A 22,788-nucleotide genomic window follows, 5' to 3' on the forward strand; every position below is an offset into this window, starting at 1 on the left:
GGCTCTTCATAGGTATTTTGGCACTTGTGTCTACATATGCACCTTTGAGGAAATGGGCATATGTGACTTAGGAGCTTTTGAAAAATTCTCCCCTTCCTTCGCTTTTATTTATATTTTTATATACACATCTAAAAACCTAGGAAATTCAGTGCAAAAAACTTTGTGATTATTTCAACATAAGTTAACATACAGGGCTGGTCAGCAGCCTGAATTTCTATTCTGTGGGACATTCTGACATTTTGAATTTTGCTCGTTCCAAATGGGAACAAAAAGTCCAAATCTGAACATTGCCCGCAAAAGGAAAATTCCAAAAAATTTCTGCGTGGGACCATCCAAATGTTTCGATTTGTTTCATTTAGGCTTTTAATAGTCTATTAAAATATTCAAGGTCCTATACATTATATTCATGCAGGCTTAAATATTATGTCATACTAAAAGTCATATTTGGAATGTAAAAGTCAAAACGAAACACTTCCACATGACCCAAAGGAAATGATGTGACTTGTCCCTGTTAAAACCCACAAATTCCTGCGAAACATTTTGGTAGCTAGATAGATTTATGCACAAATATGTAATATCGCTTTGGCTTTAGAGCCAGCTTATTTCCTTAAAAACTTGTTATTAAAAAGAAAGGAAATTTAACGTGAGCAAATGTTTGTAAGGGCCTCGCTTGACAGGGGCTTGGTCCACGACTAGAGCTGTCAGATGCTATGAACATACAAATTAATAATAATTTATTTCCAAATATTTAAACCAGTTTAATACCGCTCTGGCACTTGAGACAGTGTAAGTTGCTTTCAAGGATCTTTCCTGCCTTTGACCAAAAACCAAGGACATTAAAAAATTGTTTAAAAAACATTGCTGGGATTTCAGAGGCTTGAACTACAAACGCTGCCAAGTGGTTTAAAACCGCTTTAGGGTTTGAGGCCCTTCAAACAAAGGGTTTCCAAGCACGACTAGTGCTTTTGTGGGTAGAAATCAACACAGGAACAAACCGTTTTAAGGACCTTTATTCTTTGTCTTTAAAAAAAGAAAAGAAAAACCAGGGAAATGCATAAAACTTTGTTAAAGGCAAAAATCAGAGCTACCTGGCCAAAGACACAAAACTTTAAAACTACACTTCCTGCTGCTAGGTTGTCTTAGCTCGCGCTACTCAGGAGGGGCACGGAGGTAGAGAGAAATTTCTGAGCAGTTGTAACTACAGGGGCGAATTTAATTTCACGGCCCGTCTGCTTATCAATCAAAGCTACAGCACAAGTTCACTCAGCATAGGTGCTTGATATTTTAAGTCCGGTTCTAAAGGAAGGATGGTCCTGCCGGGAACTTAGGACACCTGGGTTCCAATTCCCAGCACTGCTGCTGTGTTCCTGTGTGACACTGGGCAGGTCAGTCCCTCTCGCCGGGCCTCAGTTTCTCCCAGGCTGTAAAATGTGGGGTAATCGATGCTTCCCTTTGTCTGATTTGATTTAACGCAATTGGGGGCAGGGGGCTGGCTCTGGTTACATCCGGCACCGAGCGCCGAAGGAGGAAGCTGGCCTGGAATCCGATGAAACGAACGAAGGGCGTTTTCTATGGGGATGTCCCACTGCGGCAGGTTGCTGGAAAGCTGGGGGTGGGGAATGGCGAGGTATCACTCGCCCCAGGAGTCAGGTGTCTATCGATTCACTGCAGCGCCATCACGCAGGGTTTAACGCGTCTCAGCCACGCGCTGGCATCCGTGCATCCGATACGCGCACATGTAAAATATCCCTGCGATGGGGAGAGAGGGGCTGTTTAACAGCACTGAGGAGTCAGGACTCCTGGGTTCTCTGGGAGGGGAGTGGGGTCTAGTGGTTAGAGGAGGGGGGGATGCTGGGAGCCAGGACTCCAGGGTTCTATCCCTGGCTATGAGAGGGGGCTACTGGTCAGAGCCAGGGCATTCCTGGACAGTGAGTGTGGAACAAGGAATTGGATGAGGAGAAAGGTCTCCTATTGCCACCCCCAGAGGGGAGAGGCCCCATTGCCCCCCACTCCCACCCTGGGGCTGGATGGGAGCTGGCGACCCCTAGAGGAGAAGGGCCTGTACCTGCGAAGAAGGTCAAGAGCAGGGCGACCCAGCCCAGGATGTAAGACCAGGAGAAGCGCCAGTCCCCGAACCGCTTGCCCAGGAAGTTGACGGTAACGCCGGTGTAGACAGCCATGGCCAGCAGGACGAAGAGCGCTGGAGGGGGTGGGGCAGAGAGACTGATGGCAGGACAAGAGGCCAGAGAAACCTCTACACGCGTGGGAAGTGTAACTAGACCACGTGCCCCTCCCAGAGCCGGGAGAGAACCCAGGTGTCCTGGCTCCCATCCCCTCCCCCCCACTCTAACCACTATACCCTGTGCCCCTCCCAGAACCAGGAGAGAACCCAGGCATCCTGGCCCCCAGCCCCTCCCCCCCCCGCTCTAACCACTAGACTCTGCTTCCCTCCTTGTGTCTTGGTGGCCAGCTGGGGTCCCCGCAGCAGTGGGAAGACACTTACTGGAGACGAAGAACGTTATCCCGGCAGCGAACGACCGGTTGAATCTCTCGAAGGTGGACGGGTGGGCGAAGGACAAGATCCCCGTGATGATGCCAGCGAAACACGACAGGGCAGAGAGGATCATGAAGGCCCGGGTGGCGTTCCAGTAGGCTAGAGTGGCGAGGAGAAAACACTCAAAACTGCTCCTGTTTAGAAGGGGACGGCTCGCCCGGCACACAGATGCAGCCATCTCTGGGCAGGGCAGCTGGGCAACAGGCACATGTAACTCTGCATGGGGCTGGCTCTCCTGGCACAGAGATGCAGCTGCCCCTGGGGCGGGACAGCTGGGTAACAGCCACACATAACACTGCACAGGGCTGGTTCGCCGGGTGCTGAGATGCAGCCACCTCTGGGGCAGGGCAGTGTGGAACAGCCGCACATAACACCACACGGGGCTGGTTCGCCGGGTGCTGAGATGCAGCCACCTCTGGGGCAGGGCAGTGTGGAACAGCCGCACATAACACCACACGGGGCTGGTTCGCCGGGTGCTGAGATGCAGCCACCTCTGGGGCAGGGCACAGTGGCTGGTTAATTCACAACAATTCAGTACAATTGAGGGGAAGGAAATGAAAGTCTCAGCTGGAGGGAGGATTTAGGGAAGCTGAATGGAATCGCCCCAGCTGGGGTTTGGCCCAGATCCACGGTTCAAGCCCTGCCTCTTGGAGGAAATGCTAGGACCTCTGGGAGTGCCCCCTAGTGCCACCCTGGGGCATCGGGGCCAGCCCTGCCTGCCAGGGGAGAGCCCCCACCCCGCTCTCTGCAGCACAGCGCCCCCTAGGGGTCCTTACCAATGTTCTCCGTCTGCATGTAGCACTTGCCCACCAGACAGTAGCGCCAGAGGCCCTGGTGGGCCAAGGCCCCCTGGAGCCGGTACTGCACCCAGTAGTCAGTGGCCGTGCAAACCACCAGCAGGATGTTCCCGACCGAGGCGCAGAAAAGACCCCCTGCCATAAAGCTGTACATCCTGCCTGAGCCTGCAGACAGCACGAAGCCGGTTAGAGTTGGGGGCGGGGGCTGGGAGCCAGGACTCCTGGGTTCTGTCCCCGGCTCTGGGAGGGGAGTGGGGTCTCGTGGGTTAGAGCTGTGGGGGCTGGGAGCCAGGACGCCTGGGTTCTGTCCCCGGCTCTGGGAGGGGAGTGGGGTCTCGTGGGTTAGAGCTGTGGGGGCTGGGAGCCAGGACGCCTGGGTTCTGTCCCCGGCTCTGGGAGGGGAGTGGGGTCTCGTGGGTTAGAGCAGTGGGGGCTGGCAGCCAGGACGCCTGGGTTCTGTCCCCGGCTCTGGGAGGGGAGTGGGGTCTCGTGGGTTAGCGCAGTGGGGGCTGGCAGCCAGGACGCCTGGGTTCTGTCCCCGGCTCTGGGAGGGGAGTGGAGTCTCGTGGGTTAGAGCAGTGGGGGCTGGCAGCCAGGACGCCTGGGTTCTGTCCCCGGCTCTGGGAGGGGAGTAGATCGATAAGTATCGTAGCAGCATAACTGCATGGGTGAGTGGCAGGGGGAGTTTTTCAGGGCCTGTGTGGGCACGTTTGTGTATTAGCGTAGCCAGGCCAGCGTGTGCGCGTGGTGTGGGGTGGTCAGTTGGTTTGTGTCCCTGTGTATCAGTGTCTCTCTGCTCCCAGGTCACTGGGTGTGCAGGTCAGAGGGGGAGCCCCTTGGTGGGTCCCTGTGCTCCCTCTCCACCCCCCCCATTGGTGCCCCCTACCTGTGCCGACCCCAGCGCCCGGCTCTCTGCTCTGCACAGCCCAGAGGCACTCACCCCTCTCCGCACCCAGCCGCCGGCAGCGATTTTGCAGAGGCCGGCAAATCCCTTAATGCCAATGACGAGCCGGGGGGGGCCCACGGCAGCGACAGGTGGTTCCAGAAGGCCGGGATCTGCAGGCCCAGCACGCCCGCCCTCGGGGAGGCTCAATACAACCTGATGAGTCGGTCAGTTCCATTGAGCCTGCAGCGGCCACGCAGGGGCCTCCCAGGGCAGCGTGGGGGAGAAGGGATGCGGGTGCCCAGGTTTCACACAGGGTCCCCTCGCCAGGTGCTGAGATCCAGGGATCCCTCGCCCAGGGCTCAAATGCAGCCACCTCTGGGGTGAGGCCCCTCCTGATACCCCTCAATTTTCTCCCTACAGGGCTAATTGGATACCAACCCTCCCCCCGCCCCGTTCCTCTCCCTGCAGTGTGGAGACACCAGCCCAGGGACGGGCTGTGTTCCTTCTGTCCCCCAAAGGAGGGAGCCAGCGGCAAAAGGAAGCCCACTGCTGCATCTAGAGAAACTGGCCCCCTGAAAACAGGGGCAGATTTTCCTTTCATTCCTGGCACCTCTGAAGCCAGTCCCCCGGCCTGGGGCCAGATGAGAGCCGGCACCCCCTAGAAGGGAAAGGCCCCGTGTCCCATTCCCTGATCCTCTAACTTTCCAAGCAAAGTTCAGCAATATCGACTCACTGAAAACCCAACACAGCCCAAACACAAACAACACCTTTATTCACAACCGCAGAGAACTCAGCCGACGCCAGCGTGTCCTAGGCTGCATTAAATGACAGTTATTCTGAAGCCGCCCGGGGGCCACTCTCCGGGGTCCAATTCGGGTCCCGGCCACTGCACCCGCTGGGGGGCCCTGGCTTCCGGTCCTAGACTCCCGTCCTGAGGGATCCCATCTCGGTCCCCTTTCAAGACACAACACCCCAGAAGATCGGTGGCTATTTCTTGAGGTAAAACTCACAGACCATGCTAATGATCCCTTAAAAAAAAAAAATAAACCAGGGACTTAACGACCCCCAAACCCCATAACCAAAGGAGAACACTTTGCCCCTCGGATTCTAAGGACGAATGTGAAAGCATCTTCTGCTCTTAACGTCTCAGGGCCTTTGTAAAAAATATCCCCCCCCCCACACACACACACCATGTGATCATCCCACAATAACGCTCCCTGGTGTTCAGACACAGGCCTGTCTCATGCATCATCTGTCAGGGTCAGAAGCCGCTGCTGGAATAGACGTCACATACACGATATCATTTCTCTCCATGATACGGAGATACAGAGCGCCCTTGTCTTCTTGCTAATACAGTGTAATTTCTCTGTGCTTTATAGTAAAATGGCAAAGTTGCCCGATTGCATATCTGCACTCCCATAGACCATGCAACAAATACGTGCGATCAGCCAAATTCCCCTTTTTAACCTCTCCACAGCACACAAAGTACAGAGCCTGTCAGAGATCACAACAGCATAATTTCTGTGCAACATACATCAGATACGCGATACAATGGACATGCAATATAGATTAAAGCGCTGAATTTCTATTAATGCACCTCTATGTCACATGTGCAACAAGTCGCCTGGAAATTAAACCTCTCGATAGCACAAGATAGAGTTCTCTGGGCACTATAATTTCTCTGGGATACCGATGCAATCATCCCAAATCACTATTTTAATCTCTACACATGGCAGACACATTATTTTGGGGAGAAGTATTTTGCATGTAGATCATGACAATATAATTTTGGGGGGGCTCTCTCTCTATCATATATGCATGGGCTATATACATTAAACAGACAAATGTCTATGATTGCATGTATATGTCTTAGATGCAACAAATCAGTTTGAAATTTTGTATAAACCCGTGTATAAATCTCTAGCACAAAGACAGAATTCTAGGTGCAATACGATTCCTCTGGGATACACAGCGGTGAAAATGGGGGATTCGAATGATTGCTCGATCATCAGTGCGGGAAGTCAAATTCACCATTTTTTCCTTTGTATTGCACAGAAGTTATACGACAGATATGACACACACAACATATGCAACAAGTGAAATTCACTTTTTCAATCTCTACACAGCCGAGAGAAATTCGATTGCATGTCTAACATCTAGATTTTAGCAATCAATCGACTGTACTCCGAGTTCTGGTGTAGTCAGGCCAGCGACTGGCTCACCCATGTAATCAATACAGACTTCCACAGAGAGCTGAGTTCAAACTCAATCTCCCCAGAGAAACACTTCAGCGTGTTCAAACAATTCACAATCCAACTCTCTTTGCAAACACAATTTAACGCTGTCGGGGGGGGTCAACTCTAACGAGACTTCCAAACAGCCTGGCTCTTGGGGTGGCTTTAAACCTAGAAAGAAAACCACAAATCTTGAGAAATTCCAAACGTGATGATACAAAGTAAGAGCTCGAGGGCGTGTGTGTAAAAATGCATGGAATATAGATATATTTTTAAACCCAGGACTAATCTCCGGACCTTTGACATCACAAATTTAGGCCCCGACCTTGTGAAGCGAGGCAGGTCACGGCAGATCCCTGCGCGTACGCATCCACTCAATGCTAAGCACTTGACACAAACCACAGCGTTAATTTGCAGAATACGGGGGGGGGGCGGGGGCTAATTTTGAGCTTCGGTTTCTAACCCGGACATACAAGCAAAGGTTCAAGTTAGTTACAAAATGACACCAAACCCCCGTGACCTGGCACTCTGGGGTAGAAGATAGGGGATTTGGGTTTGTTTCATAACCAAACCTTGGAAAGTAACAAATTCAAAGAGACAAACGCAACAGAAATCTGGCTCCATCTGTTGCTTTTTAGGCAAACCCCCATTTCTGATCATATTTAAACCTAAATCAACATCAAAACCTTTGGACAGAGAAAGACAGGAGCTTTGGAATGGAGGATCTTGGTTAGAAGGCTTGTTGGGGCAGGTTAGGAATGGAGGATCTTGGGTAGAGGGCTAGGAATGGAGGAGGACGGGTAGACCGCTGGAGGATGAAAAAGAACGGGGTTATTAACAAACCAACCCTTGGCAGAACTTGCCCTGCCCAGGGCTGCGGCCTTCGGGCTGAGCCCGGTGGGCTAGTGGAGTCAGCAATGGGTGGCCAGTTTCATGGGAGACCCGTGAGGCCCCAGCCCCCGCAGGGGGGTCTTTCCGTGGCACCGGGCTCACGCACTGTCCTTGTTCTCCGGGGCGGCTCTGGAGACGTCAACGCATCCGGCCACGAAATCGCCGAGCTCAGCAGGCCTCTGGCCACTCGGGCCTCCTCCTCCTTCCGGGGGCCGTGTCCCACGTTCGGCGGCGCCTCCAGGGGGCCCTCTCCCCCGGCGCGGCTCCGAGACGGCGCTGGACCCCTCCCGCAGGTCGGAGAAGAGGTTCTGGAGATAGCTGGAGAAGAAGCCATCCTTGCTCGCTGGGCGGGGCGTTGTCCTCTTCTGGAGGGAGGATGGTTGAACCTTCGAAGCCACTTGTGGACAAGGGGAAACCCCTGGGGCTGATTTGGGGGACTCCTCATACTCCTTTTCCCAGTCTTCTCCTTCCTGGGAAGCTGGGAGATTGGGCTGGGAAGACCTGGCTTTCTCCAAGATGCCCCCTCGGGCGCCGGATCCCCCGTAATCTGCCTCCCAGTCTTCCCTGGTGGCTTTGGCTGCCTCGGTTTCCCCTGCGCCAGACCCCCATCTCTTCACCCCCCCATCAGACCATCTCTTCGCCCCAGCGGCATCCCACGAGCAGCCATCTTGGCTCCGCTTCCTGGCTGCATAATCCGAGCCCTGGGCTCTCCCTGGGCCCCACTGCCCCGCCTTCCGTGGGGCGGAGTCCACCTCGCCCCACGGCCTCTGCCGCCCCCAGGGGCGAATGAAATCTTTCTGCCTCCTTGCTCGCCAGTTCTCCCCCCAGCCCCTCGGCAACGGGGGCTCTCGCCGGTCCCGTCTCGCAGAGGAGTCCTGCCAATCGCCCTGGCCCCCGGGTATCTCTTGGGAGCAGCCGGCACTGCTCTGCCCCATGGCACCAGACCCACAGCACCCCACATGAGCCGGATGGGGGCCGCAGCAGTAACGTGGCTGACACCCGCAGCCCGGGGCATGCTGGGGAGGCCCTCCCTGGCCCGTGGCCAACGCCCCGTGACCGCTGGAAAGGGGCGCCTGTGGCAAGGCCGAGTAGGCCCCCAGGAGGGCGCTGTTGAGCAGGTAGGCGAGGGCGTCCAGCCGGACGGGCACGGTGATGGAGGAGAGGGCCCCGGCCGAGGGGCGACCCAAGACCCAAGGCGTGGCAGAGACGGGGGTAGGGCAGGAGGGCATCTTCTCCAGCGCGGTTTGGTCCGAGGTGGGCGGCTCCGTGGGGCTGGGCTCGGTGGGCCTGGGGGAGCTGCGGGGCGAACGGAAAAGGGGGTCAGAGACAGAGAGACCCCACTTGCTCCAACAGGAGATGGGAATTCTGTGAAGGGGGGGTGGTGGCCCGTGGGGAGTTGTAGGCATGTGAATTTGGGGGGCCGTGTTTGTGGGGTGACCCTGGGTGTGTGTAGGATTTGGGGGGGCTGATGGAATCCCTGTGGGGATGGGGGTTCCCTGTGGGGATGGAGGGGGGTTTCTCATGGGGGGCAGTGGATGGGGTGTTTGTGGGAGGAGGTGCCCTGGCTGGGTGGGGCTGGAGGAAGGGAGACTCTTAAACTGGAAGGTGGGTTCTCACGTGGGGCAGTATGCCCTGGTTGGGGGCTGTAAGGGGGTTGGATGGGAGGCATGGAGGTCTTTGGTTGGGGGGGATCTATGGGGCTGAAGTGGGGGTTCCCATGGATGGAGTCTCTGGGGCTGGATGGGGGTTCCCATGGGAGACAGGTGGTCTGTGGTTGGGGGCAGGTTATGGGATGGAAGGCTGTGGATCCTTGGCTGGAGGGCCCCATTGGAAGTCTATGGGGCAGAGAGGGATCCCATGGAAAGCTGAGGGTCCTGTGGGGTCAGGCACCCATGGGGGGTGGGCGTTACTGTTTGGGGGGGGTCTCATGGGAGGCTGTGGGTTGGAGGGGAGGTCCCTGGCTGGGGGATCCCGTGGGGAGCTGGAGGTCCTTGCGTGGGGGGCCCCATGGAGAGACTATGGGGCAGGGGGGTCCCATTGAGGACTGGGGTATCCTGTGCAGGGCTGAGGTTAGGTATCTTGTGGGGGTTCCTGGCTGGGGCGTCCTGTGGGAGGCTGGGAGGCTGTGGAGCAAAGGGGGGTCCCCTGGGGGACTGGGAGCCTATGGGGTGGAGGGGTCCCTCTGGAGGGTTCCCTGGCTGCGGAGTCATGGGGGGCTGCAGGGGTCCATGGAGGGGCTGGGAAGGATCTATGGGGTGGAGGGGGGGTCCTGGCTGGAGGGGTCCCATGGGGAGTCTATGGGCAGAGGGGGGGGTCCCATGGTGGGCTGGTGAGGTCAGGCATCGCATGGGGGGTGGGGGTTCCTGGCTGGGGCCTATGGAGCAGAGGGGGAGGCTGGGGGGGGGTTCCCTAGCTGAGGGTCCCGTGGAGGGTTTGGGGGGGTCTATAGGGTGGAGGGGGTTCCTGGGGAGTCAATGGTAGGGAGGAGGGGTCCCTGGCTGCAGGGGGCTATGCAGTGGAGGGGGGTTCCGGGGGGGGGGCTATGGGGAGAGGGCAGGGCCCCGCCCCTCACCGTGCGTTCTGGGCGGCCCCGCTCGGCCCCTCCATGGTCCCAGCTCCGTGGGCGGCACGAACCGCGCAGCGCCACGCGGTGGGGCGTGGCCTAGAAGGGGGAAGGGCGGAGCTTGTGACGAGATGGGGCGGGGCCTGGAGAAAGGCTGCAGGAGCCAGGGCGGAGCTTCTTAGGAGAGGGGCGTGGCCTTGGAGCGCGAAGGGCGGGACCTGAAAATAACTGCGGGGGGGGGGGGCGGTGACATAGATGGTAGGGAACCATAGTTCCCTGGGGAGGGGCTTATTGGGATGTGGGTGGGGCCTATGCCTATTTGGGGCGGGGCTTAGCGAGATGGGGCGAGAGGCTCCTAGCTCTGCAGCTTCTCCTGCCAGCTGGGCCCCCCAGGGTAGCTCAGACCCCCCCCCCGCGCATAGGAGATGGGGGGTGGGCTCTGCCCCACCGGCAGCTGCTCCTGGCCTGGCCACCCTGGGCTGGGGGAGCTGGCCCAGCAGCCAGTTGCTGCCTATCAGGATTAGTGGGGGGCTGGGCTAATCTGGTTTGTGGGGGGGCAGCCCACTGTGGGGGAGGGAAAGGCCAGGATCAGGCCCCCAGCATGTGGAGAAAAGGATCAGGACCCCCGAGGAGAGGATCAAGCTCTGGTCAGGGGTTAGGCCCTTAATACACAGCAATAGGGGGAGGGAGGGTCCAGCGTGCAGCAAAAAGTGGGGGCAGTTCCCCACATGGGAATCTCACCCGGAACCCCCTTTCCATCCACACACCCCCAGCCTGAGGTCTCTGGGTCAGCAGAGAGGGAGGGGGCGCCAGGCTGTCCGGGAAGGGGGTGCCAGGTGTTTGGGGGTGAACTGGGATTGGACTCCCCAAATATGGGGAATGGGGTGGGGAGAATGGTTCAAGAGGATGTGGGGTATCAGAGTAGGGAAGAGGGCATTGGGGGAGTTTGAAGGGTCTTCCTAGGGAATATGGGGGGCAGTAGGGGGGCCAGGCTAGACTGGGTCAACCCCAGGATTTAGGGGTGGGATGATCTGTCACCCTCTACCCCATCCATCCAGAGACTCCCTAAGCTAACTGGGACGATATTTCACCATAGCACCACCTAATAAGCCGCCGAGGGGCATCGGAGCCAGCCCTGACTGCCAGGGGAGAGCCCCCATCCCGCCCTGCTCCCTGCAGCACAGCACCCCCTAGCGCCATGCTGGGGCATCGGCGTCAGCCCCCAGGCCTCGAGCTCTGAGGGGCAACAGCAGTACATACAATGACTAGTAATACAAATTTATTTATTTCCAATATTTACCAATATCCCCCTTTTTTAAGGGGGATTTATATAAAAACATTCCCATCCTGGAGCCAGTTTATACTGAAATTAGCAGAGGAGCCGTGGATCTGATGATGTACTCACTACTGCTCCCTTTGGCAGGGAAGTAGGTATGTTCTAGTGTGTGTCATGTCCCCTATAGTGCTCAGAATGAGAGGGATTCTCCGTAACTCCCAGGCGCTGGCAGCTGGGTTCTGTCCCAGTTCTTGCTGTGAAATTCCCAGGCAGACCCTTCCTATCCCGCCCCACACCCTCTGCCAGTTTATCTCCATGCCCTGCAGATGAGGGAGAAGGGGGTTCAGACTCCACGGTGTATCTACCCCTCAGCCTCTCTGCTGGGGCTAGCGGCAATGGGGATGCTTAATGTCCGTGGGGTGAGGAGTGTGATGGGGCTGCCTGCCCTACTGGGAACAGAGCTGAGAACCTCGCCGTTCATTACACACAGCCATTCAGATGGGAATAATCTGGGTTCGGATGGGAGCCGGCGCCCCCGAGAGGGGAAAGTCCCGTTCCCCACCCTCCTGAGCCAGCCCGTCCCCTGACGTGGGGCTGGATGGGCGCCGGCACCCCCTAGAGAGGAAACACCCCGTGTCCTGTTTCCAGCTCCCCCAAACACCTTAGTTACCCTACAGCTTTACCCAGATGGCATCACGGGGGATCTCAGTGGGTGTCTCCCCACGGTGGCGGGAAGGAGCCTAGCAGTGAGACTTGCAGCTCCTAGCACCTTTCACTCCTTCTCCCCCAGGAGGGCGCTGATCTCTCTCCTCAGCTCTCGGATTCGGGCCTGGGCCTCGGGGCTGGCCCTGGCTTCGTCCAAGTTCCGGAGGACGGAGACGATGCAGCGCAAGGCATCGGCGTTCTTCACGGCGTCCATCTGGTCGGGGTCGGCCTTGATCTCTTCCACCCAGTCCAGGTAGGCCTGGAGCAGGCCCATGTCGCTCTCAAACGTGCTGATCACCTTCAGGCCTGGCTTGCGACGGCTCAGCTCCGACAGCGTCTGCTGCCCAGCCTCGCTCAGCCGGTTCCCCACGACGCTGCCCAGGGGTGGGGGACAATAGTCAGGGGATCGCAGAGATGCAGCTGCATCTGGGGTGCAGTGGCCGATTTTTATTGGGGTTGCTCGCCAGGGGCTGGCAGGGATGGAGCCGTTGTATATACTGGGCGCTGAGATTCGGCTGCTGCTGGGGTGGGGCACGAGGGCTGGTTGTACAGGGATCCCTCACTCAACTCTGAAATGCGGCCACCTCTGGGGTGGGGCGTGCAGGCTGTTTATACAAGGACCCTCACCCGGGGCTGAGATGCAATATTAAGGTCAGAACTGACGGCCAGGGGCGATTCCCCAGCCCACCCCCTGAAATCATAGAATATCAGGGTTGGAAGGGACCTCAGGAGGTCATCTAGTCCAACCCCCTGCTCAAAGCAGGACCAATCCCCAATCTTTGCCCCAGATCCCTAATTGGCCCCCTCAAGGATTGAACTCACAACCCCAGGTTTAACAGGCCAATGCTCAAACCACTGAGCTATCCTCCCCCTGCAACACAGCGCCCCCTAGCGCCGCCCTGGGGCATTGGGCCCAGCCCTGACTGCCAGGGGAGATTCCCCATCCCACCCCCTGCAGCACAGCGCCCCCTAGTGCCGCCCAGGGGCATCGGGGCCAGTCCGGACCACGAGGGGAGAGCACAGCACAGCGCCCCCTGCAGGGCAGCAGCAGGCACTCACGTCAGGAGCCGGAGGGTGCTGTTGGCCAGGAGGCAGGGTAGCATGTTGTCCAGGCCGCTGTCAGTGATGCTGGTGATGTCCAGGTACAGCTCCTCCAGGGTGCGATTCTCCCTCAGGGCCTCCCACAGCCGCCTCGCCCCCTCCGAGCCCAGACAGTTCCCGCACAGGCTGCGGGGAAGCAGAGTGACAGGATCCACCTGAGGGCTCAGAAATCCCCCCCAGCCCGATGACTCTGGGTGCGTCCCGCCCCCCTGCCCCAGAGATGGGGGCTCGCTCCCCGTAGCCCAGCCAGCCCTTGGCATCTCTTTTGGGCTGCCAGCAAAGGGGTCGGTTAGTATCGGAGGTGGGAAGATGGTCCCTGTTCCTGCTGGGAAATGGGCTGAGACCTGGCAAACTCAATTCCCATATGGAGCTAGAGGGGCCAAAGCCCATTTCCTGCCCCCCTGAGCCAGCCAGTCCCCACGCTGGGGCTGGTTCAGAGCTGGCACCCCCTAGGGGGGAAAGGTCCCATGCCCCATTGCCCCCGAGCCAGCCCGCCCTCCGCCCTGGGTCACTCACAGCAGCCGTTTCACTTGGCACTGTGGGGATCTCAGCACCTCGGCCTCGATGACGGCTGCCTCCTTGTCCAGAGAATTATAGCGCAGCCTGCGGAGGAGTGGACAGCGTGAGAGGGGACCAGAGCACCGGGTAACCCCTGCTCCCGGAGTCTGGGGCAGAACCCAGGAGTCCTGACTCCCAGCCTCCCTGCTCTAACCACTAGGCCCCCTCCCCTCCCAGGGCTGGGGATAGAACCCAGGAGTCCTGACTCCCAGCCCCTTGTTCTAACCACTAGACCCCACTCCACTCCCAGAGCCAAGGATAGAACCCAGGCATCCTGGCTTCCAGCCACCCCCCGTTCTAACCATTAGACCCCCACACCCCTCCCACAGCCAGGGAGAGAACCCAGGAGTCCTGACTCCCAGCCCCCCCCGCTCTAACCACTAGGCCCCACACCCCTCCCACAGCCAGGGAGAGAACCCAGGAGTCCTGACTCCCAGCCCCCCCCGCTCTAACCACTAGGCCCCCTCCCAGAGCTGGGGATAGAACCCAGGAGTCCTGGGTGTCACACGCACACCCACCCCCACACTCACTGCAGCGTCTCGCAGCGGTGCAGCAGCCCCCGGATCCTGCGCAGCCCGGCCATGCCCATGTTGCTGTAGCTCAGGTTGAGGTTCTTCACCCGCCCGGGCTCCGAGGCCCCCAGCACGTAGGCCAGGGCGGCGCAGTCGGCTGGGTTGAGGGTCACCTTGAAGAGGTTGACGTCCTCCAGCTCGCGGGCCACCCGGCCCGTCACCCGCTCCTGGCGCAGCTCAGCCACGCAGTGCAGGAGCGAGAGAAGGCGTCGCTCGGTGTCTCCTCTGAGCTTCCTCCCCAGCCAGTCGGCCACGGGCCCCAGCACGTCTCCGGAGAAGCCTCCGGCCAACCCCTCCAGCCTCCCCTCCAGCCTGGAGGTCAGCAGCCCCATGAAGAACCTGGCGAACATCTGGAGATTGTCCCACCGAGACTGGTGGCCCCTCAGGAGCTGCCGGGTGGAGTTGAGGAGACTGGATTCGCCTGGTGACGTCCAGGAGGGCTCCGGGTCCCCGTCCCGCTGAGCTGATCCCTCCCACCAGAGATCCAGGCAGGGCATGAGGTCCTCAGCACCAGGATCCAGGGCAGCCACGCAGTACAGCGCGGCCAGGAACTCCTGCACTGTCAGGTGGAAGAAGCAATAGACCTGCCGGTCTTCCCCAGAGAAGATGGGGTTGAAGAAAGTGCCCGGAAGGTCTTGGGGGTCGAATCCGAATTCCCGCAGCTCAGCCGGGGTGAAGAGGATCTTCCCGGCCAACAGGGTGGCGTACGCCAGGTGCCCCAGACGCAGGACCAGCTGCCCGGCGCCCGGCTCCGGAGACCAGCTGTGCCCCAGGATGGTGGTCAAATAGCAGCAATAGACCTCAGTGATGGTGGTGGGTGGAGAGGGGTCAGCCGCCTGGCGAGCAGGGAAGAACTCCCCCAGGGCGGTGCACAAAATGAAGCAATAGAGGGGGATGAAACACAGCCCGGCTAAGCCTTGGTGGCCGGAGATGTAGCCCTGCACGGCAGCGGCTCGCTCGGCATCCCGGAAGAACCGGCGGAAGTAGTCCTCCACCTGGTCCTCGTCAAAGCCGAGGATCAGCAAGTGGCGATCAAAGGGGATGCCGGAGAGGGCCGGGCACGGCCGGGACGTCACCACGACGGCTGCCCCGGGCAGCAGGGTCCCGTCGATGAGTCCCCGCACCAGCTCCTTGACGTGGGCCGGGTGGCCGGGCCGGTGGCGGGCAGTTCCGCCGTCCAACGGGTGCCGGAATTCATCCAAGCCGTCCACGAGGACGAGGAGGTCCCCGGGCCGCGCCAGCAGCTCGGGTAGCACCTCCTGGAGGTGGGGGCGCTTGGCACAGATCAGCCCCTCCAGGGTGACAGGGCTGGGCACCAGGCTGAGCTCCTGGCAGGAGAAATCCAAGGCACAGAGGGGGCCCTGGAAAGCCGCGCCCAGAGCCCAGTCGTGCAGGATCTTCTGCACGGTCACGCTCTTGCCAATGCCGGCGGCGCCGCTCAGGGCCACCCGGCGGGGGGCCTGGGTCTCGGTGGGCAGCGGGGCCAGGAGGTGGCGCAGGGGGAGCCGGCGGGGGGCATGGAGCGGGAGGAGGCGGGTGCGGCGGGCGGCCAGGGCCAGGTGCTCGTGCCCGGGGGGCACGGTGGGGCCGGAGGGGTCCAGCAGCAGCAGTGGGGTGTAGCGGATCTCGAGGGGGCTGCAGGAGCGGGCGTCACAGGTGTTAGTGCACAGCTGCTGGGTGTGCAGCAGCAGGGAGGCCCGGTGGCGCTGCAGGACAGCTGGGAAGAAGCGGGGGACGGGGTCATGTGTCTGCACTCCTGCCCCCCGGACCTGCCCCTCACACCTCAATCTGCCCCCCATCTCCTCCAGCCCTCCCAGCCCCTGGTCCTTCTGCAACTCCCCCATCTCTCCCCCCCAATCCCCGCTCCCCCAGGCTCCCCTCAACCCCCATCTTTGCCCCCAATCCCTCTGCAACTCCCCCATCTCTGCCCCCAAATCCTCCCCTCAACCCCCATCTCTGCCCCTGCCTTGCCCCCAACCCCAAGATCCTCTCCCAACTCCCCTAACCCGACCCACCAGCCCTGGCCCCCAACCCTCTCTCCAACCTCTCTGACCCTTCCCCCCCAACTTTCCCTCCCTTCCCCTGGCCCCTCTGTCACCCCAACTCTCTCCCCTCCTCCCAACACCCTGACCTCCCTCCCCAGTGCCCTCACTCCATACCTTTCAGCGGGGCGCTCGGAGCCTTTCGGAAGTTCAGGTTCCCGGTGCACTCCCCACCTGTCGGACAAGGGACAAGTGTACTTCTTGCTTGGGGGGAGGAACCAGATCCGGGCCCCAGAGCTGGGCTGTGCCAAGCCTCTCCCTGCCCACACCTCCTCCATGACATCCTGCTGTGGCCTCAGAACTGGGGAGAGACCCCAGGAGTTCTGGCTCCCGGCCCCCCCGCTCTAATCCACTAGACCCCACTCCCCTCCCAGCCTATGTCTTGGGCTGATGATCCCTCACTGATAAGGTGTTGTTCCTGAGGTTGGTTGGTGGGGTGGGGGTGGTGGGGGAGTCTCACCTGGCGGCTCTGGGGTTGGTTCATATTTCTTGGTGTTTTTCCGCAGGATTTTCCTCAGGAATGTGTGGTTGGATTTTGGAGGTTTGGGATTGTCTGCGAAAGAGATGGATGGGGATCAAAATAGTGGTTGGTTGGGTGGATGCCTATAAAAAGAGAGAGTTGGCTGTATGAATATTAAAGAAAGGTGGCTGGATGGATATCAAAAGGAGAGTCAAATGGATGAATAGATACAAGAGAAAGATGGACAGATGGAAGGCTGGAGGTGCGGGTGGATGGACGTAAAGAAGACGGATGGATGGGTGGAAGGTAGGATGAATGGAAGACTGGATGGGTAGATGGATGGAAGGTTGGATGTGTGGAGGGATGGCTATAAAGAAGATGGATGGATGGGTGGAAGGTTGCATGGGTGGAAGGCTGGATGGGTAGATGGATGGAAGGTTGGATGCATGGCTGGAGGGATATAAAAGGGATGGATGGATATAAAAAGGGTGGTTAGCTGGGAGAAAGGTTGGATGTGTGGAGGGATAGCTATAAAGGAGATGGGATGAGGCTGAGAAGGGGCCAGGTAACCGGGTAGGCCACAGCTGAGGGGAACTGGGTGCCAAAGTAACCCCTGACTGGTAATGGAGCCTGGTGAGCGGGAACAGGTGGGGTGGGATAAAGCCAGGAAGCTGGCAGCAGAAGGGTGTTAGGATATGGATATTCAGGCCTGTCTGTAAAGGCCGATACTCTAAGAATTTAGGTGTATTCTTATCACTTAGCTAGTTCTAGAGGTATAAAAGAAAGACTCAAAATCGCTGGCTGCCGGTGTAAGGGCCTTCGCTTCCTGTGACAGTCTGAGGCCCTGTTCTTAGGCTAAGGCCTTTGGCTAAGCAGCAGAGGCAGCCATAAGCTGGGAAGCGACCGGTCACCTCCTCACATCCCAAACTAGTCCCATTGAAAGAAGGTGCCATTGGGCTGTTAGGATACAATCCTGTCCTGATAGTGCCGATCGCCTCCAGAGAAAGGGAAGTGCCTAGAAGATGTAAAAGGCAACTTAGTTTGGTAGCATCCTGTCTGGCAAGAACTCACTTCTCAATAGCTGGGGTGTGAAATCCTCATTTCGGTGTTTTGTCACTGTCGGCCCCATTTCCCCATTGTTTGTCTGTATAATCTCTGTCTGGTTCTGTGATTGTTCCTGTCTGCTGTATAATTAATTTTGCTGGGTGTAAACTAATGAAGGTGGTGGGATATCATCGGTTACATAATCATGTTACAATATGTTAGGATTGGTTCCTTAAATTTCAGGAAAATGACTGGTTAAGGTATAGCTAAGCCAAACTCAAGTTTTACTATATAGTCTGCAGTCAATCAGGAAGTGGAGGGGTGTGTGGGTGGGGGAGATGGGAACAGGGAATGGGGGTAAGAAAATTGGAATCATGTTTTGCTAAAGGGGGAAATGGGAACAGGGAATGGGGGTGAGGAAATTGGAATCAGGTTTTGCTAAGGGCGGGGGGAATGGGAACAGGGACACAGGTGTAAGGCTCTGTGGTGTCAGAGCTGGGAAGGAGGATACTAAGGAAGGAAACTGGAATCAGGCCTGCTGGAAGTTCACCCCAATAAACATCAAATTGTTTGCACCTTTGGACTTTGGGTACTGTTGTTCTCTGTTCATGTGAGAAGGACCAGGGAAGTAAGCGGGTGAAGGAATAAGCCCCCTAACAAAGGGGGCTGCAGGGAAGGCACCTGCAGCCGCTGTCTGGACATTAGCGAGGGAAGGAAGGAAGCCGGAGAGAGGGGCAGGGAAAGGGCAGCGAGGTTTGAGATGGGGCAGACCTTGGCTGTGGATCAGGAAGTTGCTGGGCTGGAACGGGAATAGAGGCCGGGCCCGGGGAAGTGGTGCCACCTGGGCAGGGACTGAGAAGACAGCTGGAGACAGCTACTGTGGAAAGAGTTTGATGCCCTGGAAGGGGGAAACCCCCGAGTGCCCTGGCCAGAGGGCCGAGCCATTCAGGGAGAGCACCTGGAGTCTGAGAGAGAGAGAGACAGCAGGGTGCGCTAGCCACGGCAGAAGGGGCATCGGACCTGGAAAGCGCTAATCCTCCAAGCGGCCAGGAGGAGGCGCTCCAGGGGTGAGTAGAGAGGCTGAGAAGGGGCGGTGACGGATGGATAGCTGGGTGCAAGGTTGCATGGGTGGGTGGATGGATGGATATAGAGATGGATAATTGGATGTATGTCTGGGTAGCTGTAAAAGAAGGATGGATGGAAAGTTGGATGGGTGGATGGGTGGGTGGAAATAGAGATGGGTGGGTGGAAATAGAGACAGATGGGTGGATGGAAAAAGAGAAGGGCTGGGTGGATGGCAAGGCTGGCTGGGCACAGAAGGATGGAAGAATGATGGATATCAAACAGGCTGTAGGGACGGCAGGTTGGAGGGACATAAAAACACAGCTGGCCAGGTGGATGGCTATCAAAGAAAGCCGGGTAGACGGAGGGATGGTTGAAGGCGGAAGCTGGAGGAAGGGACGGGAAAGACACCAGGACACAGCGATGGAGTCTGTGCCCCGTCAAGGCTGACGTGAGGCGGAACGTTTCGGCGTTCCTGTGATTTCCCCCAAATTTCAGATCCAGCCCCCCGTGCCTCTCCCCCCGCAAGCCAGGCAGTGCCCTGCCCCGGGCTGGGTGGGATCTGGCGCCCCCTGGGGGGGACAGGCCCCGTGTGTCCACCCGCAAGCCAGGCAGTGCCCCGCCCCGGGCTGGGTGGGATCTGGCGCCCCCTGGGGGGGACAGGCCCCGTGTGTCCCCCCGCAAGCCAGGCAGTGCCCTGCCCCGGGCTGGGTGGGATCTGGCGCCCCCTGGGGGGGACAGGCCCCGTGTGTCCCCCCGCAAGCCAGGCAGTGCCCCGCCCCGGGCTGGGTGGGATCTGGCACCCCCTGGGAGCGGGCGCCCCGTACCTGGCTGCAGTGGAGGCCACGGTCTCCTTTTCTCAGGGTACTTCTCCTCCAGCCATTGCTGGAGCTCTGCACCATATTCCTCCTGCAGCTCCCGCAGCGCCTCCAGGAAGCACCGGCTCCGCTCGGCCCCCTGGCTGACCCACTCGAGCAGCGCAATGACCTGGTTGGCCTGAGGGGCCGTCTCCAGCAAGGCGAAGTACTCCGCCTGGCTCAGCGCCTCCCTGTCATGGAGCCGACGCAGCAGGGGCTGGGGGCTCCCCTGGAGCCAGCGGAGCAGGGGCTCCCGGTGCTGCTGGATCAGCTGGGGGAAATGCTGGGGGGCAGGCATCTGCTGGGGAGAGATGGAGAGAGAACCCAGGGGTCGTGGCTCCCAGCCGCCCCTGCTCTGACCACTAGCCCCCACTCCCCTCCCAGAGCCAGGGAGAGAACCCAGGACTCCTGGCTCCCAGCCCCCCTGCTCTGACCATTAGCCCCCACTCCCCTCTCAGAGCCAGGGAGAGAACCCAGGACTCCTGGCTCCCAGCCCCCCTGCTCTGACCACTAGCCCCCACTCCCCTCCCAGAGCCAGGGGTAGAACCCAGGATTCCTGGCTCCCAGCCCCCCCTGCTCTGACCATTAGCCCCCAGTCCCCTCTCAGAGCCAGGGGTAGAACCCAGGACTCCTGGCTCCCAGCCCCCCTGCTCTGACCACTAGCCCCCACTCCCCTCCCAGAGCCAGGAAAATGCTATTCATAGTCTAAATTGGAGGGGTGAGTGCCCCGTCCTGAGCCCCACCCTGCAGCACAGTGCCCCCTAGCACCATTGGGGCCAGCCCTGACCGCTGGGGGAGAGCCCCCGACCCTGCAGCTGGTCTCCCATCCAGTCACCCACCCAGCTGATCCCGGCTTGGCAGCTCAGGTGGCCTGTGACCCTTATTCAGTGAGCAGGGAATGGGGCAGTGAAGGGGTGGAGGGGGGGGCGGGGGATGGTGATGTGGGGAGGGCGGGGCGTCTTATCTCCACTCCTCCAAGGAGCTGACAACTTGACCTTCATTCCACTAATACAGCCCTCCAGTAACTGAGATGGGGGTGGCGTGGCTGCTGGGTGGGGGGGCAGGGAATGGGGCACGGGGCCTTTCGCCTCTCAGGGGCGCCAGCTCTGATCCAGCCCCAGTGGGGGATTCTCTCTGGGCTCCTTCAGTGTCATGGCCCTGCCTGTGAACTGAGTGTGTCCAGTCTCAGCCCTGTCCCAGGGAGAGGGACCCGCCCACCACACACACACACGGGAGCTAACCACCCCCTTGCCAGCAGACAAGGTGGGGGCTGGATCTGGGCCATGGGGCCTGAACTCCCAGCCCCACCCCCGTTCTAACCCACTAGACCCCCACTTTCCCCTGAGCTGGGATAGAACCCAGGAGTCCAGGCCCCCTCCCAACCCCCTCTGCTCTAACCACTAGACCCCATCCCACATCCGGGCAGTGGTGTGGGTCCTACCTGGGTCCAGCTGTTCCCTAGCTGGGTCTGCACAGTCCCTGAGCCCTGCTGTTCCCGGCCCGGCAGGGATGTCACCTCTCTCCTGAGCAACCTTTGACTCAATCATTAACCACAATCAGCAAAGGCCTTGCTGGGTAATAGCCCCTCCCTCCCTGGGTGAGAGCAGGGGGCTGGGAGCCAGGACTCCTGGGTTCTCTCCCCAGCTCTGGGAGGGGAGTGGGGTCTAGTGGTGGGGGGGGACGGTCTCGGAGCCAGGACTCCTGGGTTCTCCCCCTGGCTCTGGGAGGGGAGTGGGGTCTAGTCGTTAGAGCAGGAAGTGTTGCTGAGGTCTGTGCTTTTAATAGCTGGTAACAGGGGAAGCAGTTTGAGGGGGAAGGGCTGGGCCCAGCCTGGGGCAGGGGGAGGAAGTGGGGTTCTGGGGGGCTGTGCAGGGAGCTCTGTGTTTTTCCTTGGTGTGGTGTCTGCTCTGGTCCCCACTAGCCACCTGGCAACGAGCCCTCCCCCAGCTCCGCCGGTGCCCCTCACTCCCGACCCGCAGCCCCCTGCCAGCCCAGCCCTGGGCTCCCCCCAGCTCCGCCGGTGCCCCTCACTCCCGACCCGCAGCCCCCTGCCAGCCCAGCCCTGGGCTCCCCCCAGCTCCGCCGGTGCCCCTCACTCCCGACCCGCAGCCCCCTGCCAGCCCAGCCCTGGGCTCCCCCCAGCTCCGCCGGTGCCCCTCACTCCTGACCTCTTCCCGCTCTCTGTTCCAATTTGCGTGTGTGTTAATCTGTCGCCTTATCGGTGCCTGGGGTCCTTCCAAGTGGAGGCCATTGCCCTATGAATGTGTCCTTGTGTGACCCCCCCCCCACGGTGTCACACCAGCCCAGTGTCACAAACACACCCGCAGCATGTCTCTCTCTTACACACACACACACACGCTCTGCCTGGCCTGCTGGGGCAGGGAAGGGGACACAGACATGGACACACACTCACACTCTGTCTCTCTCCTGCTCCATTCCAGCAATGCCAGCCCAAAGGTCACCCAGGGGCTAGTGGGCTGTGTATGGGGTGGGTGCCCCTGAGTGCCCCCCCCCGATGCCCCTCCATGGCATGTGCCAGGGCAGATGTGGGGAAGGGGCGGGAGTGGAAGCTGCGGCTTCACGGATTCAGCCGGGCCCCAGGGCGACAGAGAAGCAATTATTTATAGTTGGCCGGAGCGCAGAGCGGACGGAGAGAAAACGAGGGCAAGAGGAAGACAGCGAGAGCCAGGCTTGGGCCAGCTCTAGGGGCGCTGGGGTCCGGCCGGACGCCGTCCCTGCCTGGTGAGGGGGTCTCGGGAATTCCCAGCGCAGCAAGTTGGGGGGGAAGGGGGGATATGGGGGTGAAGGGAGGAGAAATGGAAGGAAAGGTGGGGTGTGTCCCACAGAACCCCCTCGCCCAGAGCCCGGGGTAGAACCCAGGAGTCCTGGGTCCCAGCCTCCCTGCGCTAACCCCTGGACCCTCTTCCCTCCCCCAGAACCAGGGCAAGAACCCAGGAGTCCTGGCTATCCCCCTCCCCTGGGTTTGGCTGAGACCCTGAAGGACTGACCCCCGCCATCACTCCCCTTCACAGCATCAGCCACCCTGAGCCGGGGGGCAGGGGGCAGGGGGCGGGAAATCGGGCCCAGATGGGGTAAGGGGAGGCCAAGGGGGGAGAGTGAAACTGACCAGAAATTGCTACAGGAAAGTGAAACTGACCAGGAGCCTGTGACTGGGCCCTGAGAGAG

At 59.5% G+C, this 22,788-nt stretch overlaps 2 protein-coding genes across 2 annotated transcripts; both read right to left on the reverse strand.

Moving 5' to 3' along the window:
* Window positions 1-1,687: 1,687 nt before the first annotated feature.
* LOC140902858 (lens fiber membrane intrinsic protein-like) lies at window positions 1,688-3,505 on the reverse strand. Its single transcript, XM_073323431.1, has 4 exons — window positions 3,331-3,505; window positions 2,504-2,653; window positions 2,066-2,200; window positions 1,688-1,749 (listed from the first exon to the last, which is right to left on the reverse strand). The coding sequence occupies exons 1-4, from the start codon at window positions 3,503-3,505 to the stop codon at window positions 1,688-1,690; spliced, it is 522 nt and encodes a 173-aa protein (XP_073179532.1).
* Window positions 3,506-11,229: 7,724 nt separating this feature from the next.
* On the reverse strand, window positions 11,230-21,181 carry LOC140902550 (NACHT, LRR and PYD domains-containing protein 12-like). The gene is made up of 8 exons (XM_073322744.1): window positions 21,044-21,181; window positions 19,573-19,900; window positions 16,640-16,732; window positions 16,297-16,353; window positions 14,096-15,854; window positions 13,524-13,610; window positions 12,966-13,133; window positions 11,230-12,280 (listed from the first exon to the last, which is right to left on the reverse strand). The coding sequence occupies exons 2-8, from the start codon at window positions 19,898-19,900 to the stop codon at window positions 11,974-11,976; spliced, it is 2,799 nt and encodes a 932-aa protein (XP_073178845.1). The 5' UTR covers window positions 21,044-21,181; the 3' UTR covers window positions 11,230-11,973.
* Window positions 21,182-22,788: the final 1,607 nt, after the last annotated feature.

This window comes from Lepidochelys kempii, chromosome 24 (genome assembly GCF_965140265.1).
Source record: "Lepidochelys kempii isolate rLepKem1 chromosome 24, rLepKem1.hap2, whole genome shotgun sequence".
NCBI classification, from domain to species: Eukaryota; Metazoa; Chordata; order Testudines; family Cheloniidae; genus Lepidochelys; species Lepidochelys kempii.

Bases quoted from the DNA above. Each gene is read 5' to 3' on its own strand.
- LOC140902858 (XM_073323431.1), bottom strand. From the start codon at position 3,505: ATGTACAGCTTTATGGCAGGGGGTCTTTTCTGCGCCTCGGTCGGGAAC. The intron at 2,654-3,330 runs GTAAGGACCCCT...TCGCCACTCTAG, and splicing joins CATGCAGACGGAGAACATTG to CCTACTGGAACGCCACCCGG. The intron at 1,750-2,065 runs GTACAGGCCCTT...TCCCCATCGCAG, and splicing joins GCTCTTGACCTTCTTCGCAG to GGATATTTTACATGTGCGCG.
- LOC140902550 (XM_073322744.1), bottom strand. From the start codon at position 19,900: ATGCCTGCCCCCCAGCATTTCCCCCAGCTGATCCAGCAGCACCGGGAG. The intron at 15,855-16,296 runs GTATGGAGTGAG...GCTTCTTCCCAG, and splicing joins TCCGAGCGCCCCGCTGAAAG to CTGTCCTGCAGCGCCACCGG. The intron at 12,281-12,965 runs GTGAGTGCCTGC...ACCCCTGGGCAG, and splicing joins AGCACCCTCCGGCTCCTGAC to CGTCGTGGGGAACCGGCTGA.